Source organism: Quercus lobata, chromosome 5, assembly GCF_001633185.2.
Source record: "Quercus lobata isolate SW786 chromosome 5, ValleyOak3.0 Primary Assembly, whole genome shotgun sequence".
Taxonomy (NCBI): Eukaryota; Viridiplantae; Streptophyta; class Magnoliopsida; order Fagales; family Fagaceae; genus Quercus; species Quercus lobata.
In genome coordinates, this window is record NC_044908.1 from 60,579,579 (window position 1) to 60,596,223 (window position 16,645).

Genomic DNA, 16,645 nt, shown 5'->3' on the forward strand with positions numbered 1-16,645 from the left:
AGAAATATTATTTTAATGAGTAGAATAGGAAAATAAAAGTTGGAATATTTGGAGTGTTATAAAATGATATGATATAAATGATAAAGTAGGTTTTGAGATAGTAAAATAGAATTGTTTACAAATTTTGGATGCAAATGCTCTTGTTAAACAAATCGGACCAGCGTTCATCTATTCAAGACATTGGGTTTAATTTGGGCCTTAATCCCTCATTTCCTCGTTCATCCAAATCTCAGGACATTCGAATTGCGCCTCTTTCTATGCAGCCATATTTTTGGATAAAAACTAAAAAAAAAAAAAGTAAAAAAGAAAAAGAAAAAGAAAAAGAAAAAGAAATGCTTAATAGTTAAGTCTAGTATAAGCATTTGGAATCTCGTGTGGCTTTATTATCTTCCGCGAAGAAACATTTAAAAGTGTCTCCATTTTCCTTCGCAGTTAAGCAAACCGAACCCATTCGATTCGATCCGAACCCCGACTCCACGGACCCGACCCGAGCAAAACCGGGTTTCACCGTCGTCGACAAACATGATCGTGACGAACACTCCGGCGGCGGACCTCGCCCTAACGAACCTCGCTTACTGCTCGCACGCCGATCTTCATGGCTTCGCCGTCCCCGGCACCAAGCTCTACCTCGCCTCCATCGCCGATTCCTTTGTTCTTTCTCTCTCATATCCTTTTCTCTCATTTCTTACTGCTCCTTATTTCGCTCTGAAATTTTGTTCCATCGTGCACATTTCCAATTCTGATCATTTATAGTAGAATTTTCTTGCACAAGCTAAGATTTGCCATATCTTATTTGCTTAGATGTAAATCCGAAAAGTCGCTTTTAGAATTTGCTCTGAAATTTGTTGATTTCATGCATAACTAAGATTTGCGTGTAATTTTTGTTAAGATTGATGGCTTTTTTTTATTATTCTTGTTTTGGTGGCCTTAACTAAGAGTTGATGATGATACTGCTCACGAGAGCGTACGAAATGGCCACATAGCTCTAAATGCGATTCAGCGTCGGCATGCCAGGGTTTCATCTGGTGATACCATATCGGTTAACAGGTCAGAGCTCATTCGATTCGATACCACCACCACCACCACCACCACCGCCGTCTTTTTTTTCTTCGTATTGTTTCTAATTGTTGTGTGTTGTTTGTAATTTGTTTTAGATTTATTCCGCCGGAGAATTTCGACCTGGCATTGCTTACACTTGAGTTGGAGTTTGTGAAAAAGGGGACTAAAAGTGAACAGGTTATTATTGACTTTCAGTCAATAATCTTAGTTTTAACTTCATGGAGGGTTTTATTTTATGCTTGAAAAATTGGTGTTCTCTTTTTTTTTTTGTAGGTTGATGCTGTTTTGCTTGCTGGCCAGCTTAAAAAGAGATTTATGAACCAGGTAGAGTTATATGTTTATGACTTATTGTTCCATTTTGTGTTTGGTAATATTACTTGGTTGCCCGCGTTGGCTGTAATTGATTGAGGATTTTGAAATAAATGGGACTTTTTAGGTACTTGGGGGTTTCTCTTCTGCTACCTGAATTTGCGCTTTAGCGTTGTTGTTTGATCACTAAATGCTAATAAAATTAAAAGGGTAATTTGATCGGATGGCTAAAAAGGTGAGTCGTGTTTAATGATATAGAAATGTAGTTAGTCATGAGAAACAACATTGCCATTTTGTAACTAGCTGAGATGAGGAAGTTGCGATGGATGGAAAGTAAGATTGTAACAGATAGAATTAGATATGTAGTAATTGGTGAGAAGATGAGGGTTGAAATTATTGTGGAAGAATAAGAGTTCCCATGGATGGTTATTGTGTTAAACGAGCCATCAAGTGTGTTCATAAGGAGGGGATTTTTTTTTTAAAGTTAAAAAGCTATAAGACAAGGGGAAGGAAGGCTGAGCAGATCATGGATCCATGAAGTGGGAGTTCACATAATTTTGTTAGTAATTTGAACCATTTCACTTGAAGAAGCTGAGTGGTAGGAAAGGATTAAGGGAGGTTAGCAGTCTTGTTGAGTTGCTATTTATTTCTATTTAACTGCGTGTGAGCCACGTTCCCAAAAAAATTGTAAATATTTAATAAATATTGCTATCACATGATTACGTTAAAATCAAAGTTCTTGCCTATTCAAATTGATGAAATTTTAGTAATTAACTGGGGTCTTAAGCAATTGTATTTGAATCTTTTTGATTGCTGAAAATAAGGATGCTTGCTTTATACTTTAAAAAAGAAAAACGAAAAGAAAAAAGAAAGAGGATGCTTCTATATCTTCTATGGTGAGTGTAGGAGGGCAGAATGGCTCCTGCTATTGCAATATGAGATTTATTCATAATTTTGATGATTGGGAGATGGAGGGGGTCTATTCTCCAATGGATTTGTTTTATGATAATCCGCCCTTTGCTGGAGGTGCTGATTGTGTGATATGGATACTGAATAGCAATGGTGTTTGATCATATTATGAACGTTTTAGAAATGCTAGCTGGAAGCTTCTTACAAGAAGATGCATTTGGTCTAGTTACGTGCCTAAGAAAGTATCATTCTTTGTGGAGAGCAATATTGTATAAAATTTTGACCATAGACAATCTTATAAAGAGGAATATACCATCGGTCATTTGGTGTTGTATGTGTAAGGCAAACAATGAATAGGTGGATCATCTTTTGCTACACTGTATTGCCAACAATGATTCAGTGGATTTCCTTTCGCTACCCTGTTAAGTTGCCCAAAACTTATGGTCATTTCTTTTATCAGCTCTTGAGATGCCCTAAAAAATAATTGATGTATATTGTTGCTGTAATGGGATGTATGGGAGACATAAGAATGTGTCATGTGGAATGTAACCCCGATATCTTATGTGGGTGTTTTGGAGGGAGCAGAATTGCTGAATTTTTGAGGGTGTGGAGAAATCTTTTATTGAGCTTGAGTGTAATTTTTTGGGCAGTTTATGTGAATGGCCTACTATGCTTTGGGGATCTCTTGAAACATGTTAATTGAGTTTATGGATCATTTTAAGCTTATGACTGCTTTTGAGCTTTTTTTTTTTTTAGTTTTAATTCTTTTAATAAAAGATTCTTTATTACTCACAAAAACAAAAGAATGGTTCTATTTCAAGCCCCCCCCCCCCAAAAAAAAAAAAAAAACCCTCCGAGAGGGAGAGATGAAAAAGAAGGAAAAGCTACGTCCTAGCATGCTTCTTGCCCCACCTTTTTTTTCCCTAACAGGAAACATATGAGACTTGTATTAATGTTGCCAGTGTATTTATAGGTTTTGCCTGCCTTATTTTCTTCCTAAATCTCTTTGGATGATATCACTTCAAGCTGTGGATTATTGTTCTTGTTATATGCAGGTAATGACAGCAGGGCAAAGGGTGTCATTTGAGTTTCATGGAAATAACTATATTTTCACAGTCATTCAAGCTGCCGTAGAGGGGCAAGAAAAATCTAGTACTATTGAAAGAGGGATGATATCAAGTGATACATACATTGTCTTTGAAACATCAAATGCGAGTGGAATAAAGGTATATTTCTGTATTTGATTGTGTACTAGTCTTTGTACACACATATTTTTTTTCTTGTTTTGAATTTTTTCTTATTGGTAAATACACTTGCACTAGTGGGTCTTGAACTCATTAACTCGCCCTCCGCCTTGTTCTTACTAGGAGGAGATGCCATTTGAGCTAGTGCTCATTGGCTTCTTTCTCCACTTATTCCACTAAGCTATCCTATACTGGTTAGGTTTAATTATATTGAATTGGTGATGAGTTTGCTATCCATGGGCATAATATGCTTTGCCTATCAGTGGTGAACTCCCTTGGATTACCTAGCAACTAGTTCTGGCAGGTGGGTCATTTGCTCTTTAGGTTTTGCTACCTAGAGGCAAATTCAAAGGGCTCTTCTTTAGAAAAGTTCCCTACAATATATAAAAAAAATGGTTTGCTATCCTAGAGTTTAATATAATAATACAAAAAACTTTCTATATACATAATGCCATTGACAAAACTAACTTCAGGTATATTGTTTGATTTTAATGAAAAATTCTTCCATCATTTGTTTGTTTGCATAATTAACAAATCAATGCGATTAGATTGGTGGATTCTGTACCTGATATTTCTTTTATGCTTAATGCATGCTGGAGAAGGTGCTGCCATGACAAATCAGTCAAAATATCTTTTACACTATCATCTCCCCTTAATTATTTACCTCCTCCTCTGTTGAACAGAACATGATCAGTGTAGCCTGATAAGCATTTATACAGATCACAGTTGCTCAGAGTAATTATAGGCTGATCAATTTAATGTCAAACATTAAATTCAGTAACTTATATTTTGACTTGCAGATAGTCAATCAGCGTGAGGCAGCCAGTAGCAACATCTTCAGGCAGAAGGAGTTTAATCTTCAATCACTTGGTATAGGTGGCCTAAGTGCAGAGTTTGCAGATATATTTCGAAGAGCCTTTGCTTCGCGTGTTTTCCCTCCCCATGTGACAAATAAGTAATATTTTCAATTTGTCATTTATGCATTAATTCTTCTAGTCTGTTTTATCTCCATAACATGCTCTTACCTGGAAATTTCTTCATCTTCTAGATTGGGGATTAAGCATGTGAAGGGTATGCTGCTTTATGGGCCTCCTGGTACTGGCAAAACACTTATGGCTCGTCAAATTGGAAAAATGTTGAATGGAAGGGAACCAAAGGTTTGTATTTGGTTTATTTTATTTATATACTTTTCAGTCTTTCTCCAGATGATAAAACTTATAGATTTATGAGGCTAACACCTTATCATTTTCCATCTTTAGAATTAAGAGTTTATTTTTGCCTTCCCCCCGTCCTGTAAATGAGAGGGAGAGTTGAGCCATTGAAAGGTTTTTTTATTTTTTTTATAAGTAAGAACCAAAGAAAGTTTTAATAAATGTTTCTTGTCGGTAACAATGTAGTAATAGTAACTATAAAGACAAATGATTTTGATAATATTTTTAGACCTTGATGAAATTATAACTAGTGTTTTCTCAAGGCTCATAAGTTTATATTCTTATTTACATGGCCTGCTAATCTTATTAAAAAATTTAGCGTTGTCATTTTTACTTTGCAATGAGCAAAGAATTGATTTGTTCTGTACATTTTGTTTATTGTAATTCCATAATTTCATTGACCTAAAGACTTTGAGTTCATCTTTTAAAACTGGTCTATGAAGTTTCAAAACAAGCATCTAATGCACGAAATTGAGTAGAATGAAACTTTTTAACTATCTCTAGGTTGGTATGTTGCAGTTGAATTGCTTTAGTAATTCAAAAAACAAATATCAAATGTTTAAGATTATTTCTAGTCTTGTTTGAGCATAGACCATGAGTTCACTTACTATTTGACTGACATTGATTGAACTTTATTCCATAGACATACAAATTTATCCTGAAATGATGACCACGATGAATCGCACTCTTTTTCTTTAATTTGTCAAGCAGAAATGCTTCTCAGGCACATGATTGACACAAAATCTCATGAAGATATATCTTATATGAGAAGGCAGGCAGCGTCATCTCTATTTTATTTCCTTGCAAAATAAAACCTAATGCACATCCACCCATCCACATTTGGTTATGCCATGGTTTAAATATCAATAGTCACTGGGTCTTTTGGTGTGCTCAATTTTCATTTGAGTATATGCTCACTTGCTAGTGCATACTTTTCGTTTTGATGCTGGAACATTGTTTTCAGGTTCCAAAGCTAACTAAACATGTTTGAATGCTTTCTATTATAGCAACAAATTATTATTAGTATTCTATGCTGTTTTAATTACTTAATGTTCATCATTGTGAAGACGAAATAATTTTTTATCAATAAAATTTCTATTACTTAAAAAAACAAATAAATTATAAGTATTCTATGCTTCACATTCTATAAGATGGTGAAAATCTATTCTTGCAGTTGATGGACCATCTTTTTTATTTTTTACCCTTTTTGTGACAAATTGTTATAGATTGTTAACGGCCCTGAAGTTTTGAGCAAATTCGTTGGTGAAACTGAAAAGAATGTTAGGGATCTATTTGCTGATGCTGAGAATGATCAAAGAACTCGAGGTAAGGGAGATATAGCAGGTGTTTTCCTAGGTTGGTCTTTTGGTGATCACTAATGCCGTCATGTTCTTTTCCTTTTCAGGGGACCAAAGTGATCTGCATGTCATAATTTTTGATGAAATTGATGCTATTTGTAAGGTACATGATTCTTCAAATATTTGTTGACATTTTTTTTTTCCTGCCAGTAGATTGATAGTGACATCAATTTGTTGCTTTTGACGATTAGCATAATTGGAAGTACTTTACCTTGTTTGTCCTTGAGATATATATATATATATATATATATATGCATGTATGTATAGTTAGTTGGTTAGTTAGTTAATTAGCATTTACCTCTGACTGAATCTGTTATTCTTGATTGTCCTGGAGTGTCATTTATTTGAATATCTAAGTTGTGCGGAATCTATAGATTAACTTCCTTATGCGGTTAGAAATGCTTTGTATAGTTTCATAACTCTTTATGTTGTCTTAATGAACAATAATGACCATTCCAAGAATTGGGACCCTGAGTCAAAGAATCATCCTAAGTGACATAGTGCTAAGAGTTGTAGATGAGTAGGCCTTTGAACATAAAATATATTTATATATGCGTATGTATATATTAAGTTGAATCCTAGTTCCCTTCTTGACCTCTAAGCGAACATGCTATTATTAGTATGATTTTAAAAGCTACAGCACAAGAACAAATTGGTAACACCTACATGGTTAGATTTCCACCTGAGGTCTGCATTGTTTAATATGTCAAAGAAACAATGTCAATTTTTAGATTTAAGGTTGTCTGGTTATGTAATCCAAGTTTTTTAGCAAATGGAAAGAGCTCAATGCATGTTCTCACTTTGCATTTGCAGTCAAGAGGTTCAACTAGAGATGGTACAGGAGTTCATGACAGTATTGTGAACCAGCTTCTTACAAAGGTTAGTTAGAGGTTCAATTGCTTTTACAAACTTGCAAATCAGAGTGTTTCTCTGCTAATAACTAAAAGATTATTTACTTTTCAGATTGATGGTGTGGAGTCTTTAAATAATGTCTTGCTTATTGGAATGACCAACAGAAAAGATTTACTTGATGAAGCCCTTTTAAGGTCTGTTTCTCTCCCTCTTCTGTGTTGCGTAACTGTCCATGCAACCTTAAATTGTTTTATGTCATGAAAAGCATGGATAGCAACTCCTAGTTAACATTGATGTACGTAGGTTGTAGCAACTACTAGTCAACATTGGACTCTAAATCAAAGTCCAGTAAATTTTATTTATTTATTCTTGCCAATGACCTCTAGTTCAAACTGCACTTCCTCGTAAAATGCGAGGTGGAGGGTGAGATCATGGGTTCAAAACCTGTTGGGTGCATGTGTAATTACTAAATAAAATTCATTTATTAATTTGTTTATTCTTGATTTATAGACCAGGACGCTTGGAGGTTCAAATTGAGATAAGCCTTCCTGATGAGAATGGTCGCTTACAGATTCTTCAAATTCATACAAACAAGATGAGAGAGAGTTCCTTTCTTGCTCCTGATGTGAACCTTCAAGAGCTTGGTATGTCCATTAGTGAGATATGCTTATGATATCTACTTATTCATCTATTATATGGCTGAAGTGACTGTTATATGGGGACACGATTATATCTAAATTATATTTGCCACCAGGTTTTGATTCGAGTTGTGTGTCTATATATATATATATATATATATATATATATAAATTTATAATATATTGAGAACATAATCTATACTAGAACATTCTTTAGGCTGGCTTGGATAGTCAAACTCATGAAAAGGTATTGCAGTTGTGTGGATCTTAGAAAATTAAAGTACCAAATGATTTATAATTCAATTTAATCTAATATCTCCCTTAGATCTAGCCCCAAAAGACCACACCCTTAATGATTTTATATGTTACAACCAATTGTTAAGTGGTGAAACTTAAGGATATGATATTTTTTATTTTTTATTTTTATTTTTTTTGGGGGGGGTGGGGGGGGTGGGGGTGCTGTGATTCTTAAATTGTTTCTTACTTTATTATACAAATACTTTTGACCATGTGTTGAACGTTTAAGTTGTTGCATTGTTTTGGACTCTAGGAATGATAGATGAAGGTCTTGATTGATTCAGATATCTATTTTTGTGAGTGCAGCTGCTCGTACGAAAAACTATAGTGGTGCCGAACTTGAAGGTGTTGTAAAAAGTGCAGTATCTTATGCTTTGAATAGACAACTAAGTCTTGATGATCTCACCAAGCCAGTGGATGAAGAGAGTATAAAAGTTACCATGGATGATTTTTTGAATGCACTTCACGAAATAATTCCTGCATTTGGAGCCTCCACTGATGACCTTGAGCGGTGCAGGTATAGTTTTGAGCAATTTGAAAATGCTTTTATCTTTCAGATTTTACTTATTTATTTATTTTTAACTCACATCACATTGTCATGCTCAAGATAAGTCTTCCTTTTGAGATTTTAATAATTTTGACTTAAATCCCTTTGTTGTGGAATAGTTTATGTTGCATTGCATAGCATATATGACTAATTTGTTTACTATGTGAGAAATTTGGGATAATGATATTGTTGGCTGTCCAAAAAATTGGGTAACAAATGGTATTCTGTTTCTGCTGGAAGCTTGATTCTATTTACTAACATGATTTGTAGACTGAATGGCATGGTGGACTGTGGTGAGCGAAATAAGCACATTTATCAAAGAGCTATGCTACTTGTGGAGCAAGTTAAAGTGAGTAAAGGAAGTCCGCTTGTTACTTGTCTTCTGGAAGGCCCAAGTGGCAGGTATGCATGGTTTCTCTAATTTAATTGACTTTGTTAATTGCATCTTTTTTGAATCTTACCCTTTTTGGACAGTGGTAAAACCGCACTAGCAGCTACTGTTGGCATTGACAGTGATTTTCCATATGTCAAGATAGTAAGCTCCTTGCCCTATATTTTGGATATTCTATCTTGTTACTTTCAAGGAATTTTTGCAGTCTCTTCTACTGTCCCTTCCATTTATACGTATTTCTAATTTTTGCCATTTTTTGGGTAGGTCTCAGCAGAAACAATGATTGGTCTTCATGAAAGCACTAAGTGTGCACAGATTGTCAAGGTTTGTCAAATGCAAAGGCCCGTTTGGAAGCAGTATTTAAATTATAGTTTCTAGTATTTAAGTACTGAAAACTGTGGGGTCCAAAAAAGAAAGTGTTTGGTAACAATATTTTGCAAGTAGTTTTTAATCAGTCTTCAATTTAGGGGATTTAAGTGCTGAATTTTGAGAACACCTCGGGCAGTTTTAGTTTTGAGCAACAGTTTTCAAAGTTAGTATTATTAAGATAATAAATTTTTTTATTACGTATTCCTCTCTCTCTCTCTCTCTTTCTCTCTCCTCTGTTTCTGTCTGTCTCTGTTTCTCTCTCTCTCTCTCTCACACACACGCACACACCGTAGAACTCTCAGAGATGGCGGTGGAGCACCATCCCAAGTGTTGCTGCGGTGTCGGGTCTGGGTATCCAAATCTGGCCACTGCCTCTCTCTGTTTGTCTCTCTTGCTCCTCCCTCTCTCTGTTTGTCTCTCTTGTTCCTCCCTCTGTGTGTTTACGTCAGATCTCAGTTGAGAACTGAGACTGGGTTGTGATAAATTTTTATTAGATGAATATTATTACCAGTTTAAGTGAAAATCTCTTGCCAAACAGACCAAGTTTTGTTTTGGTTGAGAAAGCATGTATTGAAACAGAATTTTGCAAAAGCCTTTGAAAACTGAAAACTGAGAACTGGTTTCACTTACCAAACAGGCCCTAAGACTTTGACCATTCTTGGTTGCATTTTAAAAGATTTTTTTTTCCTCCTTTATGGGATAGAACCAGTTCCTAGTCTAAATTGAGATTTGATGTATCTAAGACAAGTTTATACTGCACTTGCAGAGTTATCAATTATTTATTGTCTATTTACACTAGAAAGATATATACTTTTTAATGTTTTTCTTTGGTTTATGTGATTGGGAGGAAATTCTGAAGCCTTATTTATAATGATATTCTTTAATAGGTGTTTGAGGATGCATACAAGTCACCATTGAGCATCATTGTCCTCGATGACATTGAAAGGTAAATCCACTGATGTGAATCGAATGAAGCTGTACTACTTTTCTCCAGAACAACACCCCACCCCTCTCCCGGTGCACGTTTTTCATATATTAATGTTAATGAACAACTTGTCTTAGATGATTTTACTGTAATTGTTGATGCAGGTTATTGGAGTATGTTGCCATTGGGCCTCGTTTTTCAAATATAATCTCTCAGACACTATTGGTCCTACTCAAGCGGCTTCCTCCAAAGGTTTTTTGTTGTTCTTTGTCTTTATTGGCTGGACTGGTTTTATAATTTCCTAATATATTATTATCAGTGAATTTCATGAAGAATAATTCTTTATTCAAATTGTATAATTGTAAGGGGTGGATATATTTTTTTATAGGAAAAGTAAACGGATGCTCTAAAGGCATTGGTTTAGGAAACATTTATAAATACTTTTAATGCGAAAAGAAAAAGTACTTAATTTTTTTGACAGCTTTTTATATTTTCCATAAAAGTAGTATCAAAATTTTCCTAAATTGGTCCATTAACAAATGTCCTAAGGGCACCCGTTAACTAGACTCTTCATTTATATCTGAATTGAGTGTAATTCATAGGATTCTATTCACCTTTTCAAGATATGTCAGGTATGATAAGATACACTAAATCTGGAAGTGAGTAATGATAAATTGATGGGCAAATAAATGACATAAGATGTTCTGCATTGGGTGGTTCACCATCTGTTGAGGTAAATATTTGATGTAGCAGAACTTATGAAATAAAACTTTTCACTATGAAATTTTTTCTACTTGAATAAACTTCCCAAAAGACTACTTTAACTGAAAATCTCCAATTTTTGAACAGGGAGAAACAACTTTCAACCAATTGAGTCCTTGATGTTTTTTACCAATTCACAATCCTGTAACCACCCTCCTTCCCTGTGATGTAAATGCAGTACCTTTTTGGGTCACATCATATATTTCTCTACCTGTCATTTGTACCACAATCTTAAAATCATGTAATGCCCTGTGCTGGAGTGTGCGAGCTATCCAAAATAATTAAATAATGTGATTTCTTATGCAAAATTTTTCAATGAGCATGACACAATGACAGCAATATAGGTACATGTTCAAATGCTTCTATTCTGGTCAGTGAAATTCTCTGCATGATGTAACTGTTTTCCTTATTTTTTTTAAAAAATAGATTGAAAGAATTAGTGGAAGTTTAGTATTCCCTCTATACCAATTTGAATGTCAAAGACCTATCAAAATTCAAAACAAAAAACCAATTTGAATGTCTAAGTTTGGCATGTCACATATTTAATGAGGAAGAAAGAGCATGCACTCTAGCCAAAATGCCAAAAGTATTGATTGTTTTTTGAATTAGTAAGGGGCAATATGGGAAGGTTTAGGTATAAATGCTTGGCTTTTTATTTCTTTTTTTAGTAAGTGTGCACTCATTTTGGGACGTTAAGGAAAACAAGACACTCAACATCTCATGGAGGGAGTATGTAATTTCTTTTGGAAAAAATGGTGGCTTTATCTCAAGTTAAATATTTAAACTTGGTAAGATGTGAGGCTGATGAGCTCTATCTCAACTGACACCTCCTCCCCTCATGAGAGCAAGTAAGGTGATTAATCCTGTACTCTAAGGGCAGCTTAATCTACTGGGCACCTACGCCTCACAAAGCAAAGGTCACTAGTTCGAATCACCTATTTCCCCCCCTCCCTTTAGGGAAAAGAACATATCAGAAAAATTATGCAAAATTGAAATGAAGGTTAATACTATTATTATTTTTACACCTCAGGTTCAAAATATTTTGGTTGATGTATCATGTATGATTTGGATCATAGGCAGTATGGAAATTCCCTCCCTATGACCGACTGTAGTCATGTGTTATGCATGTTGGTAGTTACCAAACCTATAGACCTAGATATAAATTGTTCACAAAGATGTCAATGGTTTCAAAGTGGTAGCAATTGTGAAATCCAATTTTAAAATTGTTATATTTTCTTTCTGAACTATGGTCATGCTATCTTTCCAGTGACATATTGAATATGTAGTCTCCACTCTTCAAACCCTCTTAGACACACAACTTCGTTGAGTCTTACCCAGCATGAATGAGGAAAAAAAAAACAATGAATTCATTGTAGATTACAAATTTTGAAAGTGTAGCTAAGATCTGGGATCTCCTCCCCCATAACAGAGTGAAAGGATGAGCACAGGTTCTATCCCTTATATACTCTTTTTTGGGAGCTACATATATGCATAAAATCATAATGCTATTTGATGTACTGGTGGAAGCTGGTCTGGTCAATTGTTTGGGACTATTCAGCCCCATATTGTCACCATCACTGGCTGTACAAAGAGCATTCATCAACAGCCTTATGTGTGATATTTTCTGATATCTTTGGGACATGGTTTTCCTTTAGTAGTTATGTGATATCTGACTTGATGAATGGTAATTTTCTGACCTTCCTGAAGTTCTCATTACTAGTTCATTTTGTGTGCTTTGTTGTCAGGGGAAAAAACTTATGGTCATAGGGACAACAAGTGAAGTGGGCTTCTTAGATTCTATTGGTTTTTGTGATAATTTCTCTGTCACTTACAATGTTCCTACATTGAAGACAAGTGATGCAAAGAAGGTAAAATATTTTTGTTGTGGTTCTGTACTTCTGTTCTTGTCCCAGAAATATGAGTAATTGTGGTATTCTTGTTTTTCTGGTTAGCATCAATTTCCATCAATGCTAGTAAATTAAACAAAAGGAGCTAAAGAATAGTGTCATTGTGGTTTATGTAATTGCTTTAAGAGCCTGACATTTACTGATTTTTGTCTAGTAGTTGTGCACTTGCTAAATTGGACACGAGGATGGATGGTGTGGTAATAGTACACTAATTAGGCTGAAATGGTCAAATTGCCCTTTGTATATTCCGGCCTGTATATTTTGACGTATTAAATATAATTTAGGAAATGCTGCATGGATTATCAGGAATGCAGGGCTGGAATTGAAAATTTTGCATATCATATTTTAAACTTTTAAGTGGGAATAATTTAGCCTTCTTTTCTTTTTCTTTTTTTATTTTAGAAATATTATTGGCTGGGGTCGGCAGTAATGCTGAAATGCTTATGCATTGTGCAAGGAAAATGGAGTATATGATTCACCCCAAAAATAAAAATGGAGTATATGCCTAATGATACATCTAAAAATGGTGCTGATGAGTTGTTTTATGGTTTAACTATGATAAGGCAGTCTGTGTCCATTAATAAATGGGTGTGTTTATTTCACTTTCATTGTGGTAGTGAAAGAAAGCTGCCGTTTAGGGTATGTTTGTAAATTGACTCAGAAATTATGAAATCTGTATGTAAGGCTTTTACAAGTGGAGGTTGGTAAGAATTGATTCATGATTTACAATGCTGGGAAACTAGGGAGTTGCTTCCAGTAAAAGTTCCGATAATTTCTCTGCTAAACAGATGTTTGGACTGATCAAGTGGTTTGTGGATGTCATTATTTCGATTCTTTCCTTGCTTGGTAGTCTTTTGGAGTCTGGATGAATGTTACGACCCTCAAGTTCATTTCATTACATATATTTCATGAATGCTGAAAGGAAATTTATATTATAACAAACATTTAGCTTCAAAGTTCAATGTATTTTAATCTACTCTTTTTCATCTCAGGTGCTAGAACAGCTGAATGTTTTTGCTAATGAAGACATCAATACAGCTGCAGAGTCCCTGAATGATGTAAGCTTATACTTGATCAGTCTTTTGTAATATTCCTTGGGTCATTTTAATTTATATTTTTGCAACACACGCCTCTCATAAACTCTGCCTTTACCAATCAAAGAATGGATTAAGAGAAACAAAAATGAAAATTTTCCCATCTCATGAAATCATAATTCTTTCGCTGGAAACTTTACAGTAACTAGTTTAATCCATCATTTGTGCTTGTACTTGTTTACATGAAGTTGACTTGTGTAAGTCGTGACAGAACTACTAACCAAACAGTAAATATTCTGAACCTTGGATATTGTCAACTGTCTTTTCTTTTGCTTGGTTTGTTACTGAAGAAATTAGTAGTATGGAAAGGAACTTATTATTATGATCACTCACTTCTTGCTTCTTACTTCTGTTCAATTTCTCCTCATAGATGCCTATCAAGAAGCTCTATATGTTGATTGAGATGGCAGCCCAGGGTGAACATGGTGGAGATTCTGAGGCAATATATGCTGGCAAAGAGAAGATTAAGATCTCTCACTTTTATGATTGCCTTCAAGATATTGTCCGATACTAGTTTCTTCACAATTAGTTCCGTACAGATACTACGAAGCAGAAAATCATTCTCTCTTATTGTTTCTATGTGGTGATATTTTGTATTATTATTATTTTCTTCTTGTGAGGTGTGGTTTTCTCTAGCTTTTAGGCCTTGAAAACAGAATTTTGTAAATTTCTGCAATGTATGAGAATTGAGAACAGAGAGGACGATTTGAGAAACTACTGTTTATTTTTAGAATTTCCATATTTTCAGTGATTGCCTTTTCTTTATACTCGTGGTCCAATCAAATCTCTAATATATTGCCTCTCTCTCTCTCACTCCTGCTCTAATAATTTCCATCGGTCACTGAAGGAGAAAAAGAGTGGTCGTGGTAAGAAATCCATCCAATGCTAGTAGTAGTCACAGCCGATTTGTTTCCAGCTAAAATCATACTCCGTGAGGTTAAATATGAAATCTAAATAAGCACCCACATTCCTGTGAGAAGGCCCTCGTAAGACATTTGTGTCCACTGCTATTATTTATGATTTTAGAGGTGACTTTCAGTTGGTTCAATTGACAAACTTTGTTATCATCATCATATTAGGATATAAATATGCCAAAAAGTCTTGTAATTCAATATTCTATTGCTTCCAACAAAAATGTTTTGAGGTTCAAAATTTTCTTCTCCTTCACTATTGAATTATATATATCAACAATAATTTTTATCAAATATATATATATATATATATATATCAATAATAATTATAAAAAGATTTCCTATGATTTTTCACTGTTGAATTAATGAACTAAATATATGTATTGAAAATAATGATCATAACAATAAAGAATCACCCTATAATTTTGGCCATCTCTATTTTAAAGGTCTGTGATTTTGGAAAAATTATACAGTTTGCTGGTAGACCACATCACTTGTCCACCATTCCATTAAAAAACTTGCACTTGTTTAAAATTGCCGAGTCAGTAATTAGTTTTTATTTAAAAAAATTTATAACTCAGCAATTTTAAACAAGTAGGAGTCTTTTAGTGGAATAGTGAATTACATCACTTGTCCACCATGAGGACCCTATAATTTCTCGTAATTTTGAGGTTAAGATGCTTTGTATTCTTAACTCGGGAATCTAATGTCTTTTGGTATACTATATATAATCTATGGAAATGTGATGTCTTGAAATGTAAATATGTGCTTTAATTAGGAATCTTATAAGATTCTTTGGAAATGTGAAATCCCCATATTTGGTTTATTCTCAAGAATTTTATAAAAAATATTTATTTTTCTAAAAATATCCTTTGGTTTATATAATGTCCAGTATAAGTATATTACCCATCACTTTATGTTTTTTTTTTTTTTTTTTAATTACAAGTATATAATATGAAAATATATGAGTCGTGAATTAAGTGAAATATCTTAAAATAAAAGCCTAATGTTAAAACATAATAATAAATATAATTTTTTCAAATTTTTTTTTTAATAAAAGAAAAAATTTCAAATAAGAGATAAATTGATGGAGAAGAAATATTGAAGTGTCAAGTCCACTAGGTCTCCACATATAAGGGAGGATATTCATATCCAACTAAAGGATAACTTCGAAATTAGAGGGAAATGAATTACACAAGATTAAATTCCTAAAATCATGGCGTAATTCAATCTCCAATAGTAATACAAATAGTGAGCACTTCAAGCCCTAAGGGTATGAGAGAACAACTCCAGTTTACATAATTACTATATCCTTTGGTGATATTACTTACTTGGGCATTGAAGAATTCCACTGATGTCGCTTCAAATCTTTTATGCAATTGACATGCGATATTCATTGTGGCATGTGTGTGTGTGTATATATATATATATATATATATGTGTGTGTGTGTGTGTGTGTGTGTGTATTTTTAAAAACAGTGTAAACATGCTTTGAGAGAATAAATAAGAACTTATACTTGCATAGTGTTTCAAGAAAACAAGGCTTTTGACTTCTTGGTACTGAGACCTATTCTAAGAAACCAAAAAAATCTTGTATGAGCGAGCTAAGATTGTGATAGTTGTGGTAGGCCTTTTTGTATTCTAGACTGGGCTGTTTCCTACCGTACTTTGGCCCAATAGTTTTGGGGTAGGAGAGTTGGGATTGGCTTAATTGAAACTCACCTCAAGCTAGCTTGTGCACAAGCTAGGACCCCTTTGCAGAGATCTTGGTCACGTGCCCTCGGCAGAGGATGCTATCACAAAAATGTTATAGCAAGAGACATAATAGAACAGGATAATAAGAAAGATATTCTAACTAAAGT

The 16,645-nt window shown here is 34.2% G+C and overlaps 1 protein-coding gene across 1 annotated transcript; it reads left to right on the forward strand.

The window, feature by feature from the left end:
• Nucleotides 1-356: 356 nt before the first annotated feature.
• LOC115989713 (vesicle-fusing ATPase-like) lies at nt 357-14,637 on the forward strand. Its single transcript, XM_031113534.1, has 21 exons — nt 357-665; nt 952-1,047; nt 1,155-1,236; nt 1,333-1,383; nt 3,333-3,503; nt 4,322-4,476; nt 4,570-4,678; nt 5,959-6,058; nt 6,138-6,193; nt 6,904-6,969; nt 7,054-7,136; nt 7,453-7,586; nt 8,184-8,394; nt 8,695-8,826; nt 8,899-8,959; nt 9,080-9,139; nt 10,072-10,130; nt 10,274-10,361; nt 12,617-12,739; nt 13,771-13,836; nt 14,243-14,637. Exons 1-21 carry the CDS (start codon nt 523-525, stop codon nt 14,384-14,386), a joined length of 2,190 nt encoding a protein of 729 aa, XP_030969394.1. The 5' UTR covers nt 357-522; the 3' UTR covers nt 14,387-14,637.
• Nucleotides 14,638-16,645: the final 2,008 nt, after the last annotated feature.

Coding starts and splice junctions, on each gene's coding strand:
- LOC115989713 (XM_031113534.1), top strand. CDS start 523: ATGATCGTGACGAACACTCCGGCGGCGGACCTCGCCCTAACGAACCTC. Junction 7,137..7,452: donor CTTGATGAAGCCCTTTTAAG/GTCTGTTTCTCT, acceptor CTTGATTTATAG/ACCAGGACGCTTGGAGGTTC. Junction 8,827..8,898: donor CTGGAAGGCCCAAGTGGCAG/GTATGCATGGTT, acceptor CTTTTTGGACAG/TGGTAAAACCGCACTAGCAG.